This window comes from Nothobranchius furzeri, chromosome 6, assembly GCF_043380555.1.
Source record: "Nothobranchius furzeri strain GRZ-AD chromosome 6, NfurGRZ-RIMD1, whole genome shotgun sequence".
NCBI lineage: Eukaryota > Metazoa > Chordata > Actinopteri > Cyprinodontiformes > Nothobranchiidae > Nothobranchius > Nothobranchius furzeri.
Genome location: NC_091746.1, coordinates 22,932,502 through 22,952,349, shown reverse-complemented (window position 1 = coordinate 22,952,349; position 19,848 = coordinate 22,932,502). Strand labels below are relative to the sequence as shown.

The 19,848-nt window shown below is 41.8% G+C and overlaps 1 protein-coding gene across 2 annotated transcripts; it reads left to right on the top strand.

Moving 5' to 3' along the window:
- The first annotated feature begins 1,416 nt into the window (after positions 1-1,416).
- ogal (O-GlcNAcase like) lies at positions 1,417-17,958 on the top strand. 2 transcript variants are annotated; one of them, XM_070552015.1, is made up of 17 exons: positions 1,417-1,575; positions 1,780-1,831; positions 2,284-2,381; positions 12,390-12,520; positions 12,628-12,799; positions 12,877-12,975; positions 13,048-13,187; positions 13,253-13,397; positions 15,223-15,324; positions 15,397-15,656; positions 15,712-15,886; positions 15,968-16,053; positions 16,121-16,213; positions 16,282-16,370; positions 16,488-16,608; positions 16,678-16,807; positions 17,700-17,958. In XM_070552015.1, the coding sequence occupies exons 1-17, from the start codon at positions 1,503-1,505 to the stop codon at positions 17,828-17,830; spliced, it is 2,097 nt and encodes a 698-aa protein (XP_070408116.1). In that variant the 5' UTR covers positions 1,417-1,502; the 3' UTR covers positions 17,831-17,958. The 2 variants fall into 2 exon arrangements, with proteins under 2 accessions (XP_070408116.1, XP_015825682.1); XM_015970196.3 differs by having other exon boundaries at positions 15,220-15,324.
- Positions 17,959-19,848: the final 1,890 nt, after the last annotated feature.

Here is a 19,848-nt window from a genome sequence, read left to right as displayed (position 1 = left end):
TGGACCAGTTGTTTGGAGAAACAGAGCTTAAAACATTCTCGCAAATTAGGGAACAATTCGACCTCCCCATGAACGACATGTATAAATATTTTCAGATAAGGCATTATATCATGAATCATAGAGAGAAAGAAAGACTTTATAAACAGCCAAATGCAATAGAACAATATTTTATTTCACGCATAGGAAAAAAATCCCAAGTAAAAGGCTATGTTACTAATCTATATAGAAGCTTCTTACTTAGCTCTACACATAATACGAAATATATAAAGGAGAAATGGGAACTAGAATTAAATATACTAATTGAAGATGAACAGTGGGAAGATGTATGTAGACAAACTCATAGGGGGATCAACAGCCAAATGTGGAAGGAATTTGATTGGCAGATAAAAACTAGGTACTTTTTTACCCCCTTAGTTGTATCAGGGTTTGCAAAAGATGACCTGTCCCCACTTTGCTGGAGGAACTGTGGGGAGGTGGGGGACCACTCTCATATATTCTGGAACTGCCCAGTTATTCTTAAATATTGGAAAGACATAAAGGAAGAGTTGGAAAAAATCCTGGGAAAGGAGCTACCTTCACATCCTTTGTTCTATCTGTTGGGGGCTACATCAAACAAAATATTAAACTTAGACCAAAGTTATATCGCCCATATTCTATTATTGGCTGCAAAGAAAATTATAACAGTAAAATGGAAGGAGGTGAACTCCCCAACTATAAAGGAATGGAAAGAGAGAATTAAACAAATATACATAATGGAAAAGATGACATCTATACTGCAAATGAAGGTGGATCGGTTCCGGGATAGATGGGAGTGTGTCGAGCAATACTTAGCAATGTGACGTATTGGGTTGTTGTTTTGCCTGTTGTCTACTCTGATGTCAACGTGGAAAACTTAATCTTAACGATGAAACTAAATGATTGTATTTCTATTCTTTATAGAATTTTTTTTTTCTCCTTTATTTATTTATTTGTTTAAAAATAATTAATTTACTTATTTGTTTCTTTTTGCTTTTGTGATTGTCCTGCTCAACGCCAGGGTTGTTAAACCAAGTTGTACAATGTCAAAATCAAAATAAAAAGTTCCAAAAAAAAAAACAAAACCTATTTAGATTAAATTAATAAAATAAGTTAGATGAAAACAACTAACCTGTTCGCTGACTTGAAAGCTGGAATTAGATGATGACATGCTGCCGTTTACAGCAACACGATTTTGTATTGTATTTGTTATATTTGTTAATAAAGTTTTAAATAATGATTAAAAAACCCTTTTTGATCCTCGGGGGCTCCAATAGCTGCAATACCGACTCTAAACTGCGTGGTGCTAAAGAGTCGGATCTTTTTACTATGATTTCTGTGAATTTCTCACACGGGGCCTTTAAGACGAGTGTTTCAAGAGCGTCATGTGACCTCACTTCAGACTTTAGACCTGCGCGGGAGAAAGCAGCATTAAAGCAGCTTTTCGGACCCGGAAGCGCGCAGTCAGCGTAGCTAACCGTGAAGACATGTCGACGTCACCGGCCGCAGGAGGGGGACCCACCCGAGGGCCCGCGCGCTTCATCAGCGGGGTGGTGGAAGGTGAGCAAACTGGTGACCACTGGTCCTGGAGCTGTGCAGACTTGACCCTATAGGGCCACCGTCCTACAGGCGCACCTGATCGGAGCCAGCAGGGTTCCTGCGGGACAGTGGCCCTCAGGGACCAGCAGGACTGCTCCAGATGATTCATGCGTGGGAACATCTGTCTGTGTGGACGTTTCTGCTCAGGCTGACTTCTGTTTGCAGGGTTTTATGGGCGACCATGGACCATGGAGCAAAGAACAGAGCTGTTTCAGAGGTTCGTGTCCAGGAACCACTGCAGGAACATTAGATCCAAGGAGATGAGCTTTGTCTGGGCTAGGGTAGGGCAGGTTCACGTATTAACCACAGATGTAGGGTTTGCATTTCTGTGTCCACGTTTGGATTAAAGTCTGGACTAAACCAATAAACATTTGCTCTTCTTCTGCAGCGTAAAGAAATGTTTTAAAGGTTTACACGCTGTTGTATTTTTCTGTAACTTACTTTATTTATTTAACCTCATTTATCCAGATGAGTGGACTGAGACTCACTGGCCCAGAGGCAGCACCAGCATAGACGCCGTTAGCCTTGCACCGAAGAACACAGATGAGATGAAAACATACATTATTAGTTTCTTTAATTTGCTAAAGACGTCAGATTCAAGGGACATTAAGTGAAGCTTTAGTTCCACGTCCGGTTAGCACTGACAGACACCATATTTGTGTTCTCCAGGGAGCAGAAGTGGGGTTTGAACACATACCTTTATGCCCCTAAAGATGACTACAAACACAGGATGTACTGGAGAGAGCTGTACTCCCCCAAGGAGGCAGGTGCGTGACACACCTGTGCTGCTCAGAGCAGATCAACCAGCAGGTTCAGGTCTTCCTCAGACGAACTCCGATTTAAAACTGAGCTAAACGTCGTTAATGCTTTTCTTATGGCCTTGAAAATTTCTCTTATTTGATGTTATTTTCTATAAACATTATTTTTCTTAAAACTAAACATTTGTTTGACTTTAAGGTAAAAATTATAGTTTTTTAAAATAATAAAATACGTGAGTATTGAAGCTTGTTTTAGCTTAAAAAGCTTCAAAAAACTCACCTGTTCAGGCTGGCTTTGGTTTGACCTCCTCTTCATGATGAAGACTTCATCATCTTCTTACTCACTAGCTGCTCTTCATTCTGCTGGTTCTGCCACTTCTGGGTCCTGTGGATACTTTTTTCTTTCTCATGCTTGTTTGTCACGTTTTTTTATCTTTGCCATGATGTTATTTACGTTTTTTTTATTTCTTCTTGTGAAGTGGCTCGTGATTTTTATCTGAGAGGCACTCTCCTCCTTTTGTGTGGTGCAGTTCCAACTGTGACCTCTAGGGGCTGCAGTTTTTACCTCCATTCTGACTAAAGACAGAATTCAATTCAATTCAAAGATACTATTAATCCCAGAGGGAAATTAGAGTTTCAGTACACACAATTCTGAGATCAGACATACATACATAGAAACATGACAAAAATTGGTGACTGTGGTCATTCGCAACCCGAGTTGCGCTACCTTAACGGAGATCAGAGGGGTTACATGCGTATTGGGTCAGGTGGAGGGAAAAAAAGGCACTTCAGAGTTACCCTCCACAGGGAGGGCAGCTTTGCTCTGCAAAAAACACTTCAGACAGAAATGCAACAGACTTCAGACATTACACAACATAAGTGTCCACTAGGTGGGGCGGTAAGGTTTGGGACTCTCCACACGTCAGTGCATGCAGCCGCGATAAGCAGCGCTCGTCACCTCCGTTTGGACAGGGGGAGGTCATTGGATTTAGAGGGCGCAGTGACTGCTGGAATGATTCAGCGGCCTTCACAGCTCGTAGTCCTGCCCAGGCTGGGATAGGTAGACAGAGTTGCCATGGCAACAGCAGCATTCCACATTTCTTCTGAGGGGGTATTCATTTCAGCCTCACAGGCTCAAGGGCACCAGATTCAGATAAGAAATTGTTTTGGGGCCAGGCAGAGCTAATTTCCTCTCTGTCTTAAAGTTCCGCTGGTCCTCAACCTCTCAAAATCCCAATAACGGCGTAAATTAATCTATCCCAATCCGTGCTGATTCGTCCACTCGCTCCTTGACGGCATCCATCTTTTGCGCCAACGCATGAATCTCGGCCAAAGTTCCAAGCTTACGGCTCATCTCGACAATTATGAGTCTATGAATTCACAGCGTGGTGCAATCCATCCCTGAGCTCCGGGAGAGCGCCAATATTCCTCGACCGCTCGTTAATTTTCCGGTAAGCCAGGTAACCTCCCAGGCCAAAAAGCAGGAAACCTGACACCAACACCACGAATATCCAGACATCTTCAGAATCCTCTACAGACAGCTGAGATATGCAGATCAGGTTCCGCTGCTTCCAGGAGTCCATGATGTGTCCAGCTGGGTCTGACCCAGAGGGGCACCCGGGAGCCCCTTCTCCCGTTCTCATCGTTGAGAAAATTTTGTCAATCGCGTTGAGAGACCAACTGACCAGGTCCATTTTAGTAATTTCAGTTTCCAGTTTAAAGAAAAAATGCTGAAGCGCCGTACACCCAGAGACAAAGAGCCTTGGGATAAGATGGGGAGGAGAGGAGGAAAAAAGCGTCTGAACTCTCCAAGAGCCGGAAGAAGAAAAAAACGTCACCAGGAGTACAGCATCTGGCCTCAACTGGAGTTTTCCAGTTAAAAGGGACTAGGAAGTTTTGACTTGCTTTTATCGCCCCATTGAGTCCGTTTGTAGAACAGAAAGCAAAACCTATTGTCGCTGTGCGTTCATCTCGGTGTGCAGAACAATCAGAACAAGGAATGTTTTACCTAAAGGGATTTAATTTGTTGACAGTAAGAATGAATCAAAATAAGTTTATTGTTGAAATCCATTATTTCGGATCTTAAATACACCAAACAAATCTGCTCGATGTGATGATTTTATTATCAGCATATTAACAATGTCAGTTATATCATATTTAGGTCCCAAAATCAGTGAAATACTCCTTTATGGTCTCTTAGCAACAGATGTGATGTCAGGGGACTTTGGCAACACCTCCCACATTTTTCTGGGCTCTGATTGGTGCAACACGGACCTTAAAGATGGAGACACACCCTCTATTCTTGAGTTCCAGCCAAAATACTAAATGAACACCTGTTGTGAGGTCAGACCAGATCTCGTAGCAGAACTCTTCCTAGCAGCTTAGAACCTCCTTTTTCAGAACCAAACAACCATTCTTCGCTTTAACCGGCAACAACGGCATCAGACGTAAAACGTCCCGTCAGCAGAAGTCAACCAGAGAGTATCCCAGACCAGCCGGCTGGGTTCAAGGGGCGTACGACTGTCGGATACCCCGAAGTTAAACCACTCGTCGGCCTCGCCGAGACGACTTTGCTAAGCAGCTGGATCTCCCAAGAGCTCTCCGCTGGTGCATAGACTCGGCACACCGGTGTTGGATGGGTTACGATTAAATGATAACTAATCAAAACATCCTTATTCAGCTTGTTGGAAGAGCTGAGACCAACATAACGGGAAGGCAAGGAGGGCATTTATCTCTGCCTGTCCCACAAAAAAATCATCTTATCAGAATCTGGTGCCCGTGAGTCTTCGGTCTTCCCCGTAGAGGGATCGTAGACAGATGCTGTGAACACCCCCCCAGCCTGGTTGGACCTGTGACCTGGTTGTCGATGAGTCCTCCACCCGAGACCTCCCTCCAGGGTGTCCGCGGGGTTTTAAAAAGTATTAAAAAGTGATAAATAAAAATAGTCAAATTTAAGGCCATTAAAAGTGTTAAATTTGGTCTCAGAGGTATTATTTTTTCCAAATTAGGTATTATTTTTCAGACTATCAGGTGTCGTATTCTGAACATCGACATAGAAATATATTCCGAATGAAATGTTTTGAACGATTATAAAAACAAAACAAGCCGATTATTTGCTCCTCCCACTTGCGCTGCCCTGAGTTGTAAATGAAGCGACAGTGTTGCCAACTTAGCGACTTTGACGCTATTTCTAGCAGCTTTTCAGACCCCCCTTCTTAACTTTTTAAATCTTAAAAGTACCTAGCGAACACCTCAGAAACATCTCTGGTAACCCTTAGCTACTTTCTGGATAACTGTCGTCGACATTTCCTGCAGGTTAGCTAAACACTCCGCCTGCGCTCCCGACCGTTCTTCAGGACATTAGGAAAGGGAATGATGTAGTGATGTGTCAGTCGCTGAAGAAACAGCTCTCAGAGCCGGCTCCTTGTTGGAGTAACCAGAGCGAGTGACACACACACCGTACCTGCGGGCTCCTGAGCCTCTAAAAACGGCTAAATGTGCGCGTGCGGCGCGCTAAACACACGCATGTACATCTTGCCCCGATTGCTGTGAAACCGGGTTGGGGGGTGGGGGTGTAGCTGTGGTTGGGACAATTATTACATTAACTGATGGACTTGTAAATAAATAGTTTATAAATAAGGTAGAAATAAGTTCCTCACGCTGATAAATAATAACTAATCTCTCTGAGGACACTGTGCTGGTGTATTCTCCTACAGCACCTTGACATGACTAAATAAATGTTATTTGTGAACATCAATTTATTTGCATTTATTTGTTATAAATGCCACTGTATAATTCTTGCTGTCAGTATTTGCAAGATATTGGTATTTGGGTCTGTACTGGTTAGACTTAAATTAGTTAAACCAAGGTTTATAGCCCTTGGGTCATAAACTATGAGCTATAAGTATATTGGTCTTTTTATATTGGGAATCAGGAGTTATTTTAGTGATCATCTTGTTTCTTATTTATTTTTGTCCTGATTGTGCCCTGAGCAATTTTATGGCTGAATAAAAACAAAACAAAAAAATCTACATAAATTGAAAAATCGTCTTAAATAATCGAGATCTCAATTTCAGTCACAATAATCGTGATTATTGTTTTTGCCATAATCGAGCAGCCCTACTTTAGCATATCCGGGGGGGCGCACCAAGATGGCGGCTTGAACGGTCGTGTTTTCTCAGGAGCTCCGAAAGACCGCAGATTTTGTTAAGTAACTTTATTCTCATACCACTCGAAATATAACTATGGATACCCAAAAAATTATTAAGGATGCAAAGCTGCAATTTGTGCCATCAAATCCCAATGTTAAGACGTCTCCGCATGCTAAAGTCAGAGACCATGACTATGCTAACACTGAAGCTGCCAACGTGGGTTTAAACAAGCGAGAACGGGGAGCAGACTCTGCGCCACCAACTCCATCAAAACAACCGCCGGGTGAGAAAAGAACAAAATCTTTAGAGAAGGAAGATGATATCTCCAATAAAACTATTTTTGAAGCTATTCTGGGACTTGAGAAGAAATTTGAAGTGCAGCTGGAAGATATCAAGGAACAAAACAGACAAAGTGCAGCTATGGTTGCCAGCTTGGCTAAGGCTGTGGAGTTTAATGCCGCAGAGATAGTTGACTGCAAACTGAAAGTTGTTAATCTGTCAAATGCGAATGAACAGCTGCTTAAAGAAAACGAAGACTTAAAAAGAAGAGTGAGAGAACAAGAGCGCTACCGAATGAGGTGGTGCTTAAAGCTAAAAGGGGTGAAGGAAGACAAAGACGAAAACATTAGAGTGAAGGTTTTGCAAACGCTTGGGAAGATTGCCCCTGATTTGAACTTAGAAGAGGCCGTTGATGTGGTTCATCGCTTAGGGAAACGAGTTGATGGCAGAAACAGAAACATCATTATTTTATTCACACAAAGGCGAATTAAAGAAGAACTGTGGAGGCGCACCAAGGATTCTTCAATCTGCAAACAAGAACGCATCAGCTTCGCAGAGATGTTGCCGCAGGAGGACATACAAGATCGACAGCGCCTATGGCCTCTGGTGGAGAAGGCAAGACGTGCGGGTAAACGAGCCTACTTTCGTGGTCCACATGCCTTCATTGATGGACGCAAAGTTGAGGACACACAGGAGAACTAAAAATGACAACTGAAATAGTGGAAACTTGTTAGCGGTCTGAGGAGCTCAGCATTTAGTATTTTTTCTTCTTTCTCATCTTTTTCACGTGGTGAGCGATATTCTATCTATAGTTCATGTTGAATGTTAACATTTGTTTTGGTTCTTTAAATGTTAGGGGTTTAAGAGAATCTGTTAAAAGAAAAGCCTTATTTTTGTACTGCAAAGGTAAAAAATCAAACTGCATATTCCTACAAGAGACTCATTCATCTGATAGTGATGTATCTTTTTGGTCAAACCAATGGGGCAGCAAAATCTTGTTTAGCCATGGCTCAACAAGGTCGGGGGGTGTAGCAATTTTATTCAATAACTTTCCTGGGGATCTTGTAATACAACGAACTGACTTGAATGGTCATTGGTTGATCGCTGTAATGAGAGTTGAAAGTTTGTTTTTCATTTTAGTCAATGTTTACGGATATAACAATGAAAGTCAGAATAAAAATATGTTAGAAGATATAACTTTAAATATTTCCGAACTTAAAGATCGATACCTTACGGAATATATTTTAATGGGTGGTGATTGGAATATGACTCCTGATGAATGGACTGATAGATGGCCCTCAAGGACAGGTAGACCACAAAGAAATAACTTAATTATAGAATTTTTGATAAACAACAATTTGACAGATATTTGGAGAGTAAGAAATCCGGAAATGAAAAGTTTTTCCTGGTTTAAGCCAAATGGAACATGTAAATCTAGAATAGACTATTGGCTAGGAAGTGGCAAAATTCTTAACCACACTGTAAATGCTGTGATGTCAAATGCACCTCTTTCTGATCATTGCTTTATTGAACTATGCTTAAAATCGGAAATTAGACAATCAAATAAAAGAACTTATTGGAAGTTCAATGCCAAACTTTTACAAAATGAAGATTACTGCAACATAGTCAAAAAAATTATAAAAGATATTATGGCTGACCGTTTAATTGTAGGATATATCAGTAAATGGGAATTCATTAAATTCAAGATTAGAGAATTTACTATTCAATTCAGTAAAAATATAAGTCGAAAGCAAAGAGAATATGAATGTAAATTATTCCAAGAAATTACTTATTACTGTAGTAAGGATGATCTAGATAGCCAAGAAAAGAGTAAACTTATGGAGTTGCAAACTAAATTAGATCAGCTCTACTTAAATAAAGCAGAAGGAGCTTTTGTGCGTTCACGCGCTAAATGGATAGAGGAGGGGGAAAAAAATTCCTCATATTTTTTTAATTTAGAAAAGAGCAGACAGAAAAGAAATCTTATATCTTCCCTGTTAATTGATGGTATTGAATGTGACGACCCTAAAATCTTGGAAAACGAAACTTATACATTCTATTCTAATTTATACTCCTCACAGTTCTCTCAAGCAGACTGTGATGCCTTTTTTGAACAAATAGATAATCTGATCCCCAAAATTAATGAATCATTTAAGGAAATTTGTGAATCTGACCTTAAAATTGAAGAATTAGATGCATCGATTAAGAAAATGGCGCTTAATAAATCCCCTGGTCCAGATGGGCTTACAGTTAATTTCTTCCAATTTTTTTGGGAAGACTTAAGGGAAATCTTATTCAAAGCTATACTGGCCAGTATTGAAAAGGGAGAATTGATGCCTAGCATGAAACAAGGATTAATTACATTAATTCCTAAACCAACCAAAGATAAGCGACAATTGGATAACTTAAGGCCTATAACGTTACTAAATACAGATTATAAAATTTTCTCTAGCTCAATTGCAACAAGGCTTAAACAAGGGGTTTCAAGTATAATTAGTGAGACACAATCAGGGTTTTTGAAAGACAGGAACATTCATAATAATATCAGATTGGTTTTAGACTTACTGGACTACAATGATCTAATTAGAGATGACAGTTTTATTCTTTTCTTGGACTTTTATAAAGCTTTCGATTCAGTAGAACATCCTTTTATTTTAGAAACACTAACTCGATTTGGATTTGGGAATAAATTTAGGAAGATAATAGATATACTATATAATGATATAAATAGCTCTGTGTCGTTAGGCCATGGCACTGGTAAAAGATTTAGCATTAAAAGAGGAATTAGACAAGGATGTGGAAGCTCTCCGCTGTTATTCATAATGGTTGTGGAGATGCTCGCAATTTTAATTAAAAATAGCAATGTGGCCGGAATTGAGATTATAGATAATTCGTTAATAATTAGTCAACTTGCAGATGACACTACTCTTTTCTTAAAAAATGAACATCAAATTCCCCTAGTAAAACAAATAATAACTACATTCTCAAAAGCTTCAGGCTTAAAATTAAATTTAAATAAATGTGAACTATTGGCGTTAAAGGAATGTCAGGCACAGTTTTTGTACGATATACAGGTGAAAAAGGAAGTAAAATATCTGGGCATCACAATTTCAAAAGATCACAAAGTGATGGAAAAAGTAAATATTTCAGATAATGTTGACAAATGTAAGACAATCTTAAATAACTGGTTACAAAGAGACATCACAATTTTTGGAAGAATATTATTAACCAAAATGGATAGTTTATCTAGATTTATATATCCAGCTTACTCTTTATCAATATCAAATAAAATCATTAAAACAATTAATAGCTTAAATTTTAACTTTATTTGGAGAAATAAATGCCATTATATATCTAAAGATGATTTGGTTAAACCATACATTGAAGGTGGGGGAAACGCAATTGACTTTGATGTAATGAATGGTGTTTTGAAAGTGAAATGGTTAAAATCCTTCCTAAATAATCCACACTCCGTCTGGTTTTCTATACCAAGTAAGGTCTTTAACAAACTGGGAGGTATCGATTTTCTTCTAAAATGTGACTTTGAAATTACTAGGCTACCTATTAAACTTTCTGCATTTCATAAACAGGTCCTTCTTTATTGGAAAATGTTATTTAAACATAACTTCACTCCACATAATAGCCCAATTTGGAACAATAGATATATCCTAATGAACAGAAAATCTATTTTTATCCAAGATTGGCTTTCCAAAGGTGTTTGGGCAATTGCCCATTTTGTAGATAATGAAGGACATGTTCTAGAACATCAAGATTTTTGTCAAAAGTTTAATATCCAATGTTCTAAAAATAAATTTAATCGGGTTATAAGATCAATTCCACTGTCACTCAAAAACATAGTTGTAAATGATATAATATATTCTGGCATCTCCCCCAGGTTAAGACAATTATTTATAGAAGATATTCGATTTTGTGATGATAAATGCAATAATAAGTTTCTAAGATCTTCATTAAGGAATCTCTTCTATCCAAACTTACTTAGACGTAATTACATATTAAAAGATTTCCAAAGGGAAGAAATTGAAAAAATAAGAAGTGATTATATCACCTTCCCTATCGCTCCTAAAGGGAAAGAAGTCCAATTTAAAATTTTGAATAAAATTTACCCAACCAATAGACTCCTTGGGGATAGATTCAATATAGAAGCTGGTAATTGTGTATTTTGTGAAACAGAAGAGGAGGACTTAGACCATCTATTTTTTTTGTGCAATTTTATACAAATATTTTGGTTAGATTTTCATGCCTGGCTTTGTTCTAGTGGGATTCAAATTTCCCCATTTACCTTAAATATGATAATGTTTGGAGTGTTTTTGAAAGAAAAGAAAGTTAGTTATGGTGTTAATGTGTTATTAATTTTATGTAAACAGTTTATACATAAATGTCGATTTTTTAAGACCAAACCAACACTAGCCTATTGGAGAAATGACTTAAAATTATTACTTAAATCTTTGAATTTAGTTAAAAAGAAAAAGGCTGGTTTGTTTATTTCCTTTGTAGAAGATTTTGAGTTAGTAAGTCAATAATCTATTACTTAGATGACCCCAGCTTTAGATGTTCTTTTTCTATTGTTTTCTATTGTTTTCTTTTTCATATACGGGAAAATGTTGAATATGTATGCATGTAATGATTATCTTTTGAATATATAATGTAAGGTGCATTTTGTTTGTATGTTGCCTTTTCTAATTAAAAAAAAAAAAAAAAAAAAAAAAAAAAAAAAACTTTAGCATATCCGGTCACATAATGATGACGTCATATTCAGTGGTCGTTCTGCATCATTTCAGGCCTCGTGCTCAACTGTCTGAACCTGAACAGAAGTGCCTGGCTTATTTTCTAAGTAAAATAAATATGTGCAATACGTTGTCAACATCAGCGAGTCTCTAAGTCTATTCTTTTTGTATGTTATATATGTTAAAAAATGTGTAAATAGGTCGCTGATTAACATTTGCAATTTAGTGTTGTGATGGTTTTAAAAAAATTCTGAAGGTAGTAAAAAAAGTATTAAAAAGTAGTAAATTTTACTTAAGGATTGCTGTATATACCCTGTCCCTCCCATCTCTGAACAGAAGTGAACGAGCGCACGAACGCTGCCCTGTTAGCATCGTTGTATATCGTACCTCTCTCCTTATGTAAAATAATAATAATGGTTTTGATAGAGCACCTTCTAGGGTTCCACAGCACCCAAAGTGCTTTACAATAACAATGGTATATTAGATTATAGCTACAGGTGCCCTGGGGCACGGAGACGGATCGGCAGATTCAAGACACACCCTGAACTGGACAGGGAGTGCTTACCCTAACCCTGTTGTAGGAAACCGATCAGCTGAGCGTTTCTAAGGTTTATGTGTTGCTCCAAAGTCCTCCTTATCTCCAGAAGGACGGTTCTGTGGTTCTTATCAGTGATGTTACAGATTTAACAGCCTTCATAAAAGCTCATCTTTAACTGGTAGAAACGATCTCGCTGGGTTAGCTGCTGCTGCAGACACTAGTGTTAAAGCACCGAGGGCCACTTCCTGTCTGCTCGTATGAAAACAGCTCCTTCAGTAAAACAAACATGGTTTCCCCCCACCAGAACATCTGATCGCCCTGATTTCAGCAGCTGAACAGCACAAAGTTGAGTTCATCTATGCAATCTCTCCCGGTCTGGATATCACGTTCTCCAACCCCAGAGAGGTAGCAGCCCTGAAGAAGAAGTTGGACCAGGTAGGACCAAAGCAGGAGCTATTTTCTCACGGTTTGACTTTTAGGCTTCTCTGCTTGGTGGTTCTTCTAAAGGCTCTCCTCCTTTTTTCTGATCCCACCTGCTGCAGGTGAAGGAGTTTGGCTGCAGGTCTTTCTCGTTGCTCTTTGATGACATCGAGACTGAGATGTGCCCTGCTGATAAGGAGGCTTTCAGCTCCTTCGCCCACGCTCAGGTGTCTGTCACCAATCAGGTGTACCAGCACCTGGGAGAGCCTGAGACCTTCCTCTTCTGTCCCACAGGTCAAAGAGCAGGAGAACATGAAATGCCACCAAATGGACAGAATCCCATTCATCTAAAATATCATGTGAACCCTCAGACTACTGCGCTGCGTTCTGCACCCCCGACGTGTTGCGGTCCTCATATCTACTCACGGTGGGAGAAAATCTCCTTCCTGGCATCGACGTTCTTTGGACCGGTGAGCTTAGGTTTCCCTAAAATCACTGGATGTTTTCCTTTTGCACACATTTTAATATCTGTGCCTTTTTAGGTCCCAAAGTGGTGTCCCACACAATCTCCGTCCAGTCCATCGAGGAGGTGTCCTCTGTCCTGAGAAGGGCGCCGGTCATATGGGACAACATTCACGCCAACGATTACGACCCCCAAAGAATCTTCCTCGGCCCTTATAAGGTGAGTTGTTGTTCATCTCCACGTTTCTGTTCGTTCTGAAGCGTAAAACCTTGTTGCCTTGTCAGCACCGGCCCACTGATCTGATACCGAAGCTGAGGGGAGTTCTCACTAATCCCAACTGTGAGTTTTACTCCAACTTTGTGGCCATCCACACGTTGGCAACGTGGTGCAAAGCTTCACCTAAAGAGGGACCGAGGGTGGTGGAAACAGGTGAGTGTGTGCAGGTCGTCTCTAACATCACAGGAGGCATCTGTTTGAAGCAGCTCTAGAGTCACCATTTTATATAACAGGAAACTTATCTGAGTCTCTATAAAGCAGACGAAACGGCCCAGGAGCCCCGATAACGAGGACAGCAGTGCTTCAGGAGGTAGAGCGGCTTTTCCTGTAACGGAAGGTTGCAGGTTCGATCCCATCTCCAACCAGAGAGTGCTGCTGTTGTGTCTTTGGGCAAGACACCTGGTGGTGGTTGGAGGGACCGGTGGCAGCTGTGTTCAGCAGCCTCGTGCACCACAGGCCAGCTGTGGCAACATCGTAGCTCATCACCTCCAGTGTGTGAATGTGTGTGTGTGTGAACGGATGAATGAGGCGCTGTAGCTTAAAGCATTTTGGAGTCCTCTGACTCTGAAAGGCGGCTCATTTATCATTTAAATGGCAACCCCATAATAAAGCTCTACAATGGAAAGACCGGTTAGCCCCGCCCAGTCATCCAGGAGTTAATGTTAAATTAGCTGCATGCTGATTGGCCGGTTTACCCGACGGCTCTGTGATGCTGCCTGAGGCTGTAAACTGTACCGACGTGTTCAGGATCCGGATATCTCAGTAAGTTAGTTATGGATTTATCCAGTTATTCCCGGAACATCCTGGAATGTTCCATAAGAGCTCCAACATTCTTCTGCATTGTTTTCCTCTCATACAACACGCATTGGCTAAGGCTAGAGTTAGCGTTGGCTAAGGCTAGAGTTAGCGTTGGCTAAGGCTAGCTTTTGCGTTGGCTAAGGCTAGCTTTTGCGTTGGCTAAGGCTAGCTTTTGCGTTGGCTAAGGCTAGAGTTGGCGTTGGCTAAGGCTAGAGTTGGCGTTGGCTAAGGCTAGAGTTGGCGTTGGCTAAAGCTAGCTTTTGCGTTGGTTAAGGCTAGAGTTGGCGTTGGTTAAGGCTAGAGTTGGCGTTGGCTAAAGCTAGAGTTGGCGTTGGCTAAGGCTAGCGTTAGCATTAGCTAAGCCTAGCATTAGCATTGGCTAAGGCTAGCGTTGTTCTGTCAGCAGTGTTTAGACATGGCGGACGTTGGCGTGGGTTGTGTCATGCTAATTTAGGAGGTGTGTCCACGTTTCTGACGGTTCTAAAATCACCCAGCAGAGGTTCTATGGTGCTGTGGCCCATTTCATCTGGTACTGGAGGTTCTGAACATCAGATGAAGAATTAGATAAAAACTGAATGTTTTATAGCAGACAGGCTTTATACTGCACTTTCGTGACATCATCTCAAGTTATCTGATGCTGTTGGAGCTTGTTTGGTTCTGATAACACTTTATGATGTCATTCTCTTTAGATAACAGCATTTTTCCCATCAGGAAAACAGATTAGGGATGATATTTAACAGAGTCCAACCAGGATAGGTGTTAGTAACACACTGCAGCTGACTCAAGGAAACGGGAGCGTGCATGACCAGAAATGTTCTGACAGCAGCTCTAAACAATGAAACTGACTCTTGCTTGTTGACTTGAGGACATGAGCGACCAGACTCTACGGATGAATCTTGCTTGATTATCTGGGTTCAGGTTGGCATGAATGACACAAACCTAAATAAAAGTCCAGGATGAAGCGTCCTTGGAGGCTGAAGAAGAGTCTGTGGCGATTTCTGTGACTGAATGGATGAAACATCTCATTTTGAGTCGGACCTTCAGAACGAGCTTGTTGAACGTTAAAATAAATCCTGATTTCTGATAATGCAGATTAATTAATCATTTAATTTTGAATGTTGAGTAAAATGGATAATAGCTCTAGAGCAGCTCCAACAGCCCTCTGTCTGATGTCCAGCAGCTGGAGAAGAGGAGACGGAGCCCTGCTACAGCCCCCAGAAAGCCCTGACCCTGGCCCTCACCGACTGGCTGCAGGAGTTCATGAGCACCGATCAGCCAGGAGGTAGACCTCCATAAAACCTTATGTGTTTGTTTCAGAAACTAGAGAATTAAAGTCCCAACTGTCTGGATTCAGGTTCTCGTCGTCCAGCTCTCCTCGAGCAAGAGTCTTCAGACGAGGAGCCCATGCAGATGGACGTGTCTGAGAGTCCCTACTGTCCTGGTCCTGGGGAGAACCCGTTGTACACAGCAGAACCTCTGACTCTGGATGACCTGAAGCTGCTTTCTGACCTCTTCTACTTGCCGTACGAGTATGGGGGCATAGCCAGGAACATGCTGGAGGAGCTGCACTGGCTCAAAATCCACAGACAGGCGGCAGCAGAGCAGACGGACAAGGTAATGAGAGTTTGTCGTGTCCAAACGGATTCTTGACTCAAGCTGCGTTTGTCAGACAGAGGAGTGGCGATCCAAGGCGCGGCGGTTCGACAGCAGGTGTGAAGATGTGGTGCAGATGTTCAACCGTCTGTCGAACGCCCCAAACCGCAGCATCCTGTACGACCTCTACAACTACATCTGTGACATCAAGAGCGGCGTCGGTCTGGCACGGGCCTATGTCAAAATGCTGGGTCAGAAAGCCGGTTCTTAATGAAGCATCAGATATGGTCTGCAGACTGAAAACAGGCAGCAGTAATTGTTTTTCTCCGCAGGAGGTCAGGGTCAACCTTCTGCCCTGGTAATGAGTGAAGATCCTGAACCCTGGGGCTTCAGAGGAGGCCTCTCCGGGGAGATCCAGGTAACCAAAGCAAACCGTTATTAAACTAAACCGCTGTAGGCTGCAGCCTGAAACCGTGTGTCTGCAGAGGATGCTGCCAGGACACGGGAACCGGGACCTTTTCAAACACCCTCCTACGACTCCGGTTTACTTCATGCGTGCTTACTGCGACAAGGACAAGGTGAGAAGCCTCAGACGGTCCGTCCCCTTTGGGCGAGAACATGCATGTAATCGTTTTCCCGTTTCTAGACACAAGTGCAGAAGATCTGGGAGGAGATGCTGAGTGGAGGAAAGGAGCAGAGCCCTCTGATGTTGCAGCTTCCGCTCATCAGTGATTGGTAGGAACGAGTGCGGTCAAAGAACAAGCATTAGCTCCTATTTGCTGGTTTATTGGAAGCATCATGCTGTTAGACAAAAACGCTTTCCTAAGATACTTCTGGGCTGCTTGTCTGCAGCCTGTCGTCGGGCCAAATCTCCCCCTCCCCTGGGTGCGCTTTTGTCCTGGAGGATGAGCTCGGGACTTGTGGTTATGCTCTGGCGCTGACTGACGCCAAAGCAGTTGCTGCAGGGATTCAGGTTCTTGTGTAAAACATCTGATTGTTTCTGTGATACCAGATGACCCAACTCATCATCTTTCCCCCTCAGAGAGATGTGAATGAGTCGCTGTTGAAGGATTTCCCCTCTCTGGTCGTTGTGCAAGTGCTTCCCCGAGTCACTGACCCGACTCCAGCCAAGCGTATGGTGGGTCAGCTGTTGTCCTCCATCAGCAGCAACGGTAGGTCCAGACCTCCGATCAACTGGTTTTGCTCAAACTCATTGAACTCTCAGGTCGAGGTCAGATACTCACCACAGGGGGGCGCTCTAGTCCTTTTAATCCAAAGTAATTTAAAGGTGAAGCTCAGGAGCCTGGCAACCCATCCTATGTATGAGAATCTATAATCTGGCCACGCCCCTTAGACAGCTCAGCCGTGGGGCGGGATCTACGGTTGTCTTTCAGACTGTCTCCACATGCTATTGGACAACGAACAACGTGACAGACTCACAGCTACAGATGTCAGTCAGCGGGGCAGTCCTCTGTACCGTTAAGACCCAAAAACATCCTTTTCCTGATAAACTGAAGTACCGCTATCTGCTCTTGACTCAGAAAAGTCCAAAGCTGTTTCAATTAAGTCGTCGCCATCTTTGTTCTTCTGCTCCATCGCATCATCCCACCCACCAAACTTATCAAACGCTGTGATTGGACCACCACACCCACGGGCCACTGTGATTGGCCCACCACACCCACAGGGCGCTGTGATTGGCCCACCACACCCACTGGGCGCTTTGATTGGCCCACCACACCCACGGGGCGCTGTGATTGGCCCACCACACCCACGGGGCGCTGTGATTGGCACACCACACCCACTGGGCGCTTTGATTGGCCCACCACACCCACGGGGCGCTGTGATTGGCCCACCACACCCACGGGGTGCTGTGATTGGCGTCCCACCAGACTGGCCAGAGCTACCGAGGCTTGTATGGAGCATGGCTGGACCGACATGCAGAGTAAATGATTTCACTCCTGCTGCTGTCTGTCTAGATTTCTAGGCTAAACGCTCGGTTAAAGTTGGATTATTAGTTTGCCACCACTCAGTCACTGACAGACGCCATCTTTGTTTGTCCTCCAGGGTCCAGAGGAGCGTTTTGTGAGTTGAGGCGAAGTGATCGAAGGATGCTCGAGTTTTACTCCAAATTCGGCTCCTTCAAACATATACAAATGGACTCTCAGGATATAGTTGTCATGGCAACAAGCCTGTAAACTAGCTTTCCTCAGGTGTGAAATGTTCTGACAACTGAGTAAATGCCATCTTGAAGAAAAAAAAGTATCTTTTTCTGAATCTTTGAATTTTTAAACACCAACAATAAAAGTGATTATTTACGATTAAAGCCACGGTGTGTAATATTTTTACTTGTTTACTGTCACATTCACTAACATCCTTTTACATTAACTCTCACTAAATGTTCCCTTTAGCTTGAAATGGTTCCATCAAGGGCGGGGGATGACTCACATTGTTTACATGTAGCCTCTATTCGGGTTTTGATTGGTTTTAAGGTCAGAATTCTTGTTTCTGAAAAATTTGGAATAACCCGTTCACACACGGTGTTTAAAAGTGTGTGTGTGTTGAGATTTCTCTGAGGTAAAAAAGATAAGTATTAAAGGGACTTTACATTGTTTTTAATTTTTGTGCTCGCGATTGCCCCCTCAGGCCAAAAGTGTAACGGCAGCTTCAATAGGAGGCTCGTGCACGAGGTGCGCATGCTGTACGTGCACACTCCTTAACGAAAATAACAGCTGAGACAGTCCCGTGTGTGTGTGTGTGTGTGGCCCAGAGGACAGGAGAACGTGCAGCTAATTAATTAAATAATTTGGTTCTGTACCTTTCTCTTCAGCACAGCCGACAAAGGTTTAAGATGGGTCAGTCTTCCTGCATGCTCAGATCATTCCCTTCCCTTGTTTGAAAAATTGTTCCAAAATGAAAGTTGAACCCACATCTTTTTATCAGTGAATTAAATGCCATTCGGCGAGTCTCAAATAAAAATTTGGGCATCTTACTGTAAAAAATACCATTAATGTAAAAAAGAAACTCGTCTTTTGTATCTGTAATAACTATATGCTTGATCACAGCTGAAACAACGTTCAAAGAACGGTTTGGAGGGCTATGCCTGAGCGTGAACGCGCATGAAGCAGCCTGCTTGACCTGAGCAGCTCTCTTTCTGTGATTTTACAGAAAAACGGGCAATCACTGTAAAAATGCCAGGGCTCATTCTACAGGACCAGGGCATTGCAGGAGAATGTATGAAGAAGAAATTTATTATTTCTATACATGTTTTGGCTGTCAAACTTCCATAATGCCCCTTTAAAAGTACTCTAGGGGGGTTGGGGTTAGTTACAGCCTGGTAGCTATGTATGATAAAGTATCTATACATGTTTATTATAATGATATATTTGAGTTAACAATGTTTTCCTGTCCTTTCTTAATCCATTATGAACACAGACTACAGTGAAATCTGCTGATGCATCCATGCTGCTCAGTACCAGAACTGCACTAGATACCAAAAGAACCAATCAGCTGGCAGAGCTCCCTAGTGAACGTGTGAGCTGCAGAACTCGCAAAACTACGTGACTCAATTTAAGGAACCAAGTAGAATCCAGCTGCTGTTATTTATTTGTTGTTTACAGAAACTAAATGTATCTGCAGGGCTTTAGGCCCAGGGCAGTTTTAGACCTCAGACCAGCTTTAGATCATGACCTGTTATTATTAATATCATGATCTTTACACCATCCTGAATATTCTGTAATGTTCACAGACATCCAAACCTTTGAAATGAAATATAATCAATATTAAAATGATTATTAATATCATTTTTTCATTAAAATTAGTTATCTGTTATACTTATTTACATTTGATAGTAATATGATTAATAATATTTAATCTTATCTTCTATCATTTGTGGGTTTAGTGCATTCACATAATATTAATTATAAAATTATAAATAACAGGTCACTAGTCTGGGCATAGAAAGTGTTTCTAGGAACTAACGCTTGTTCAGCAGCTCACCTGTTCCACTGACAGGAGAAATCCTCTCATCAGCAGGTGATCAGCAGAGTGTCATGACTGAACACCAGCCCGAAAAAAACAGACGACTAAAAACACTGACCTCAGATCGGCCCGCCGGGAATTTGGGTCCTGGTTACGCTCATCACGTTAACTCTCATTGTGATATCAGAGCTTTATTGGCTCTGTTATGGGCCATTCCCATCTGTACCGGGTCGGC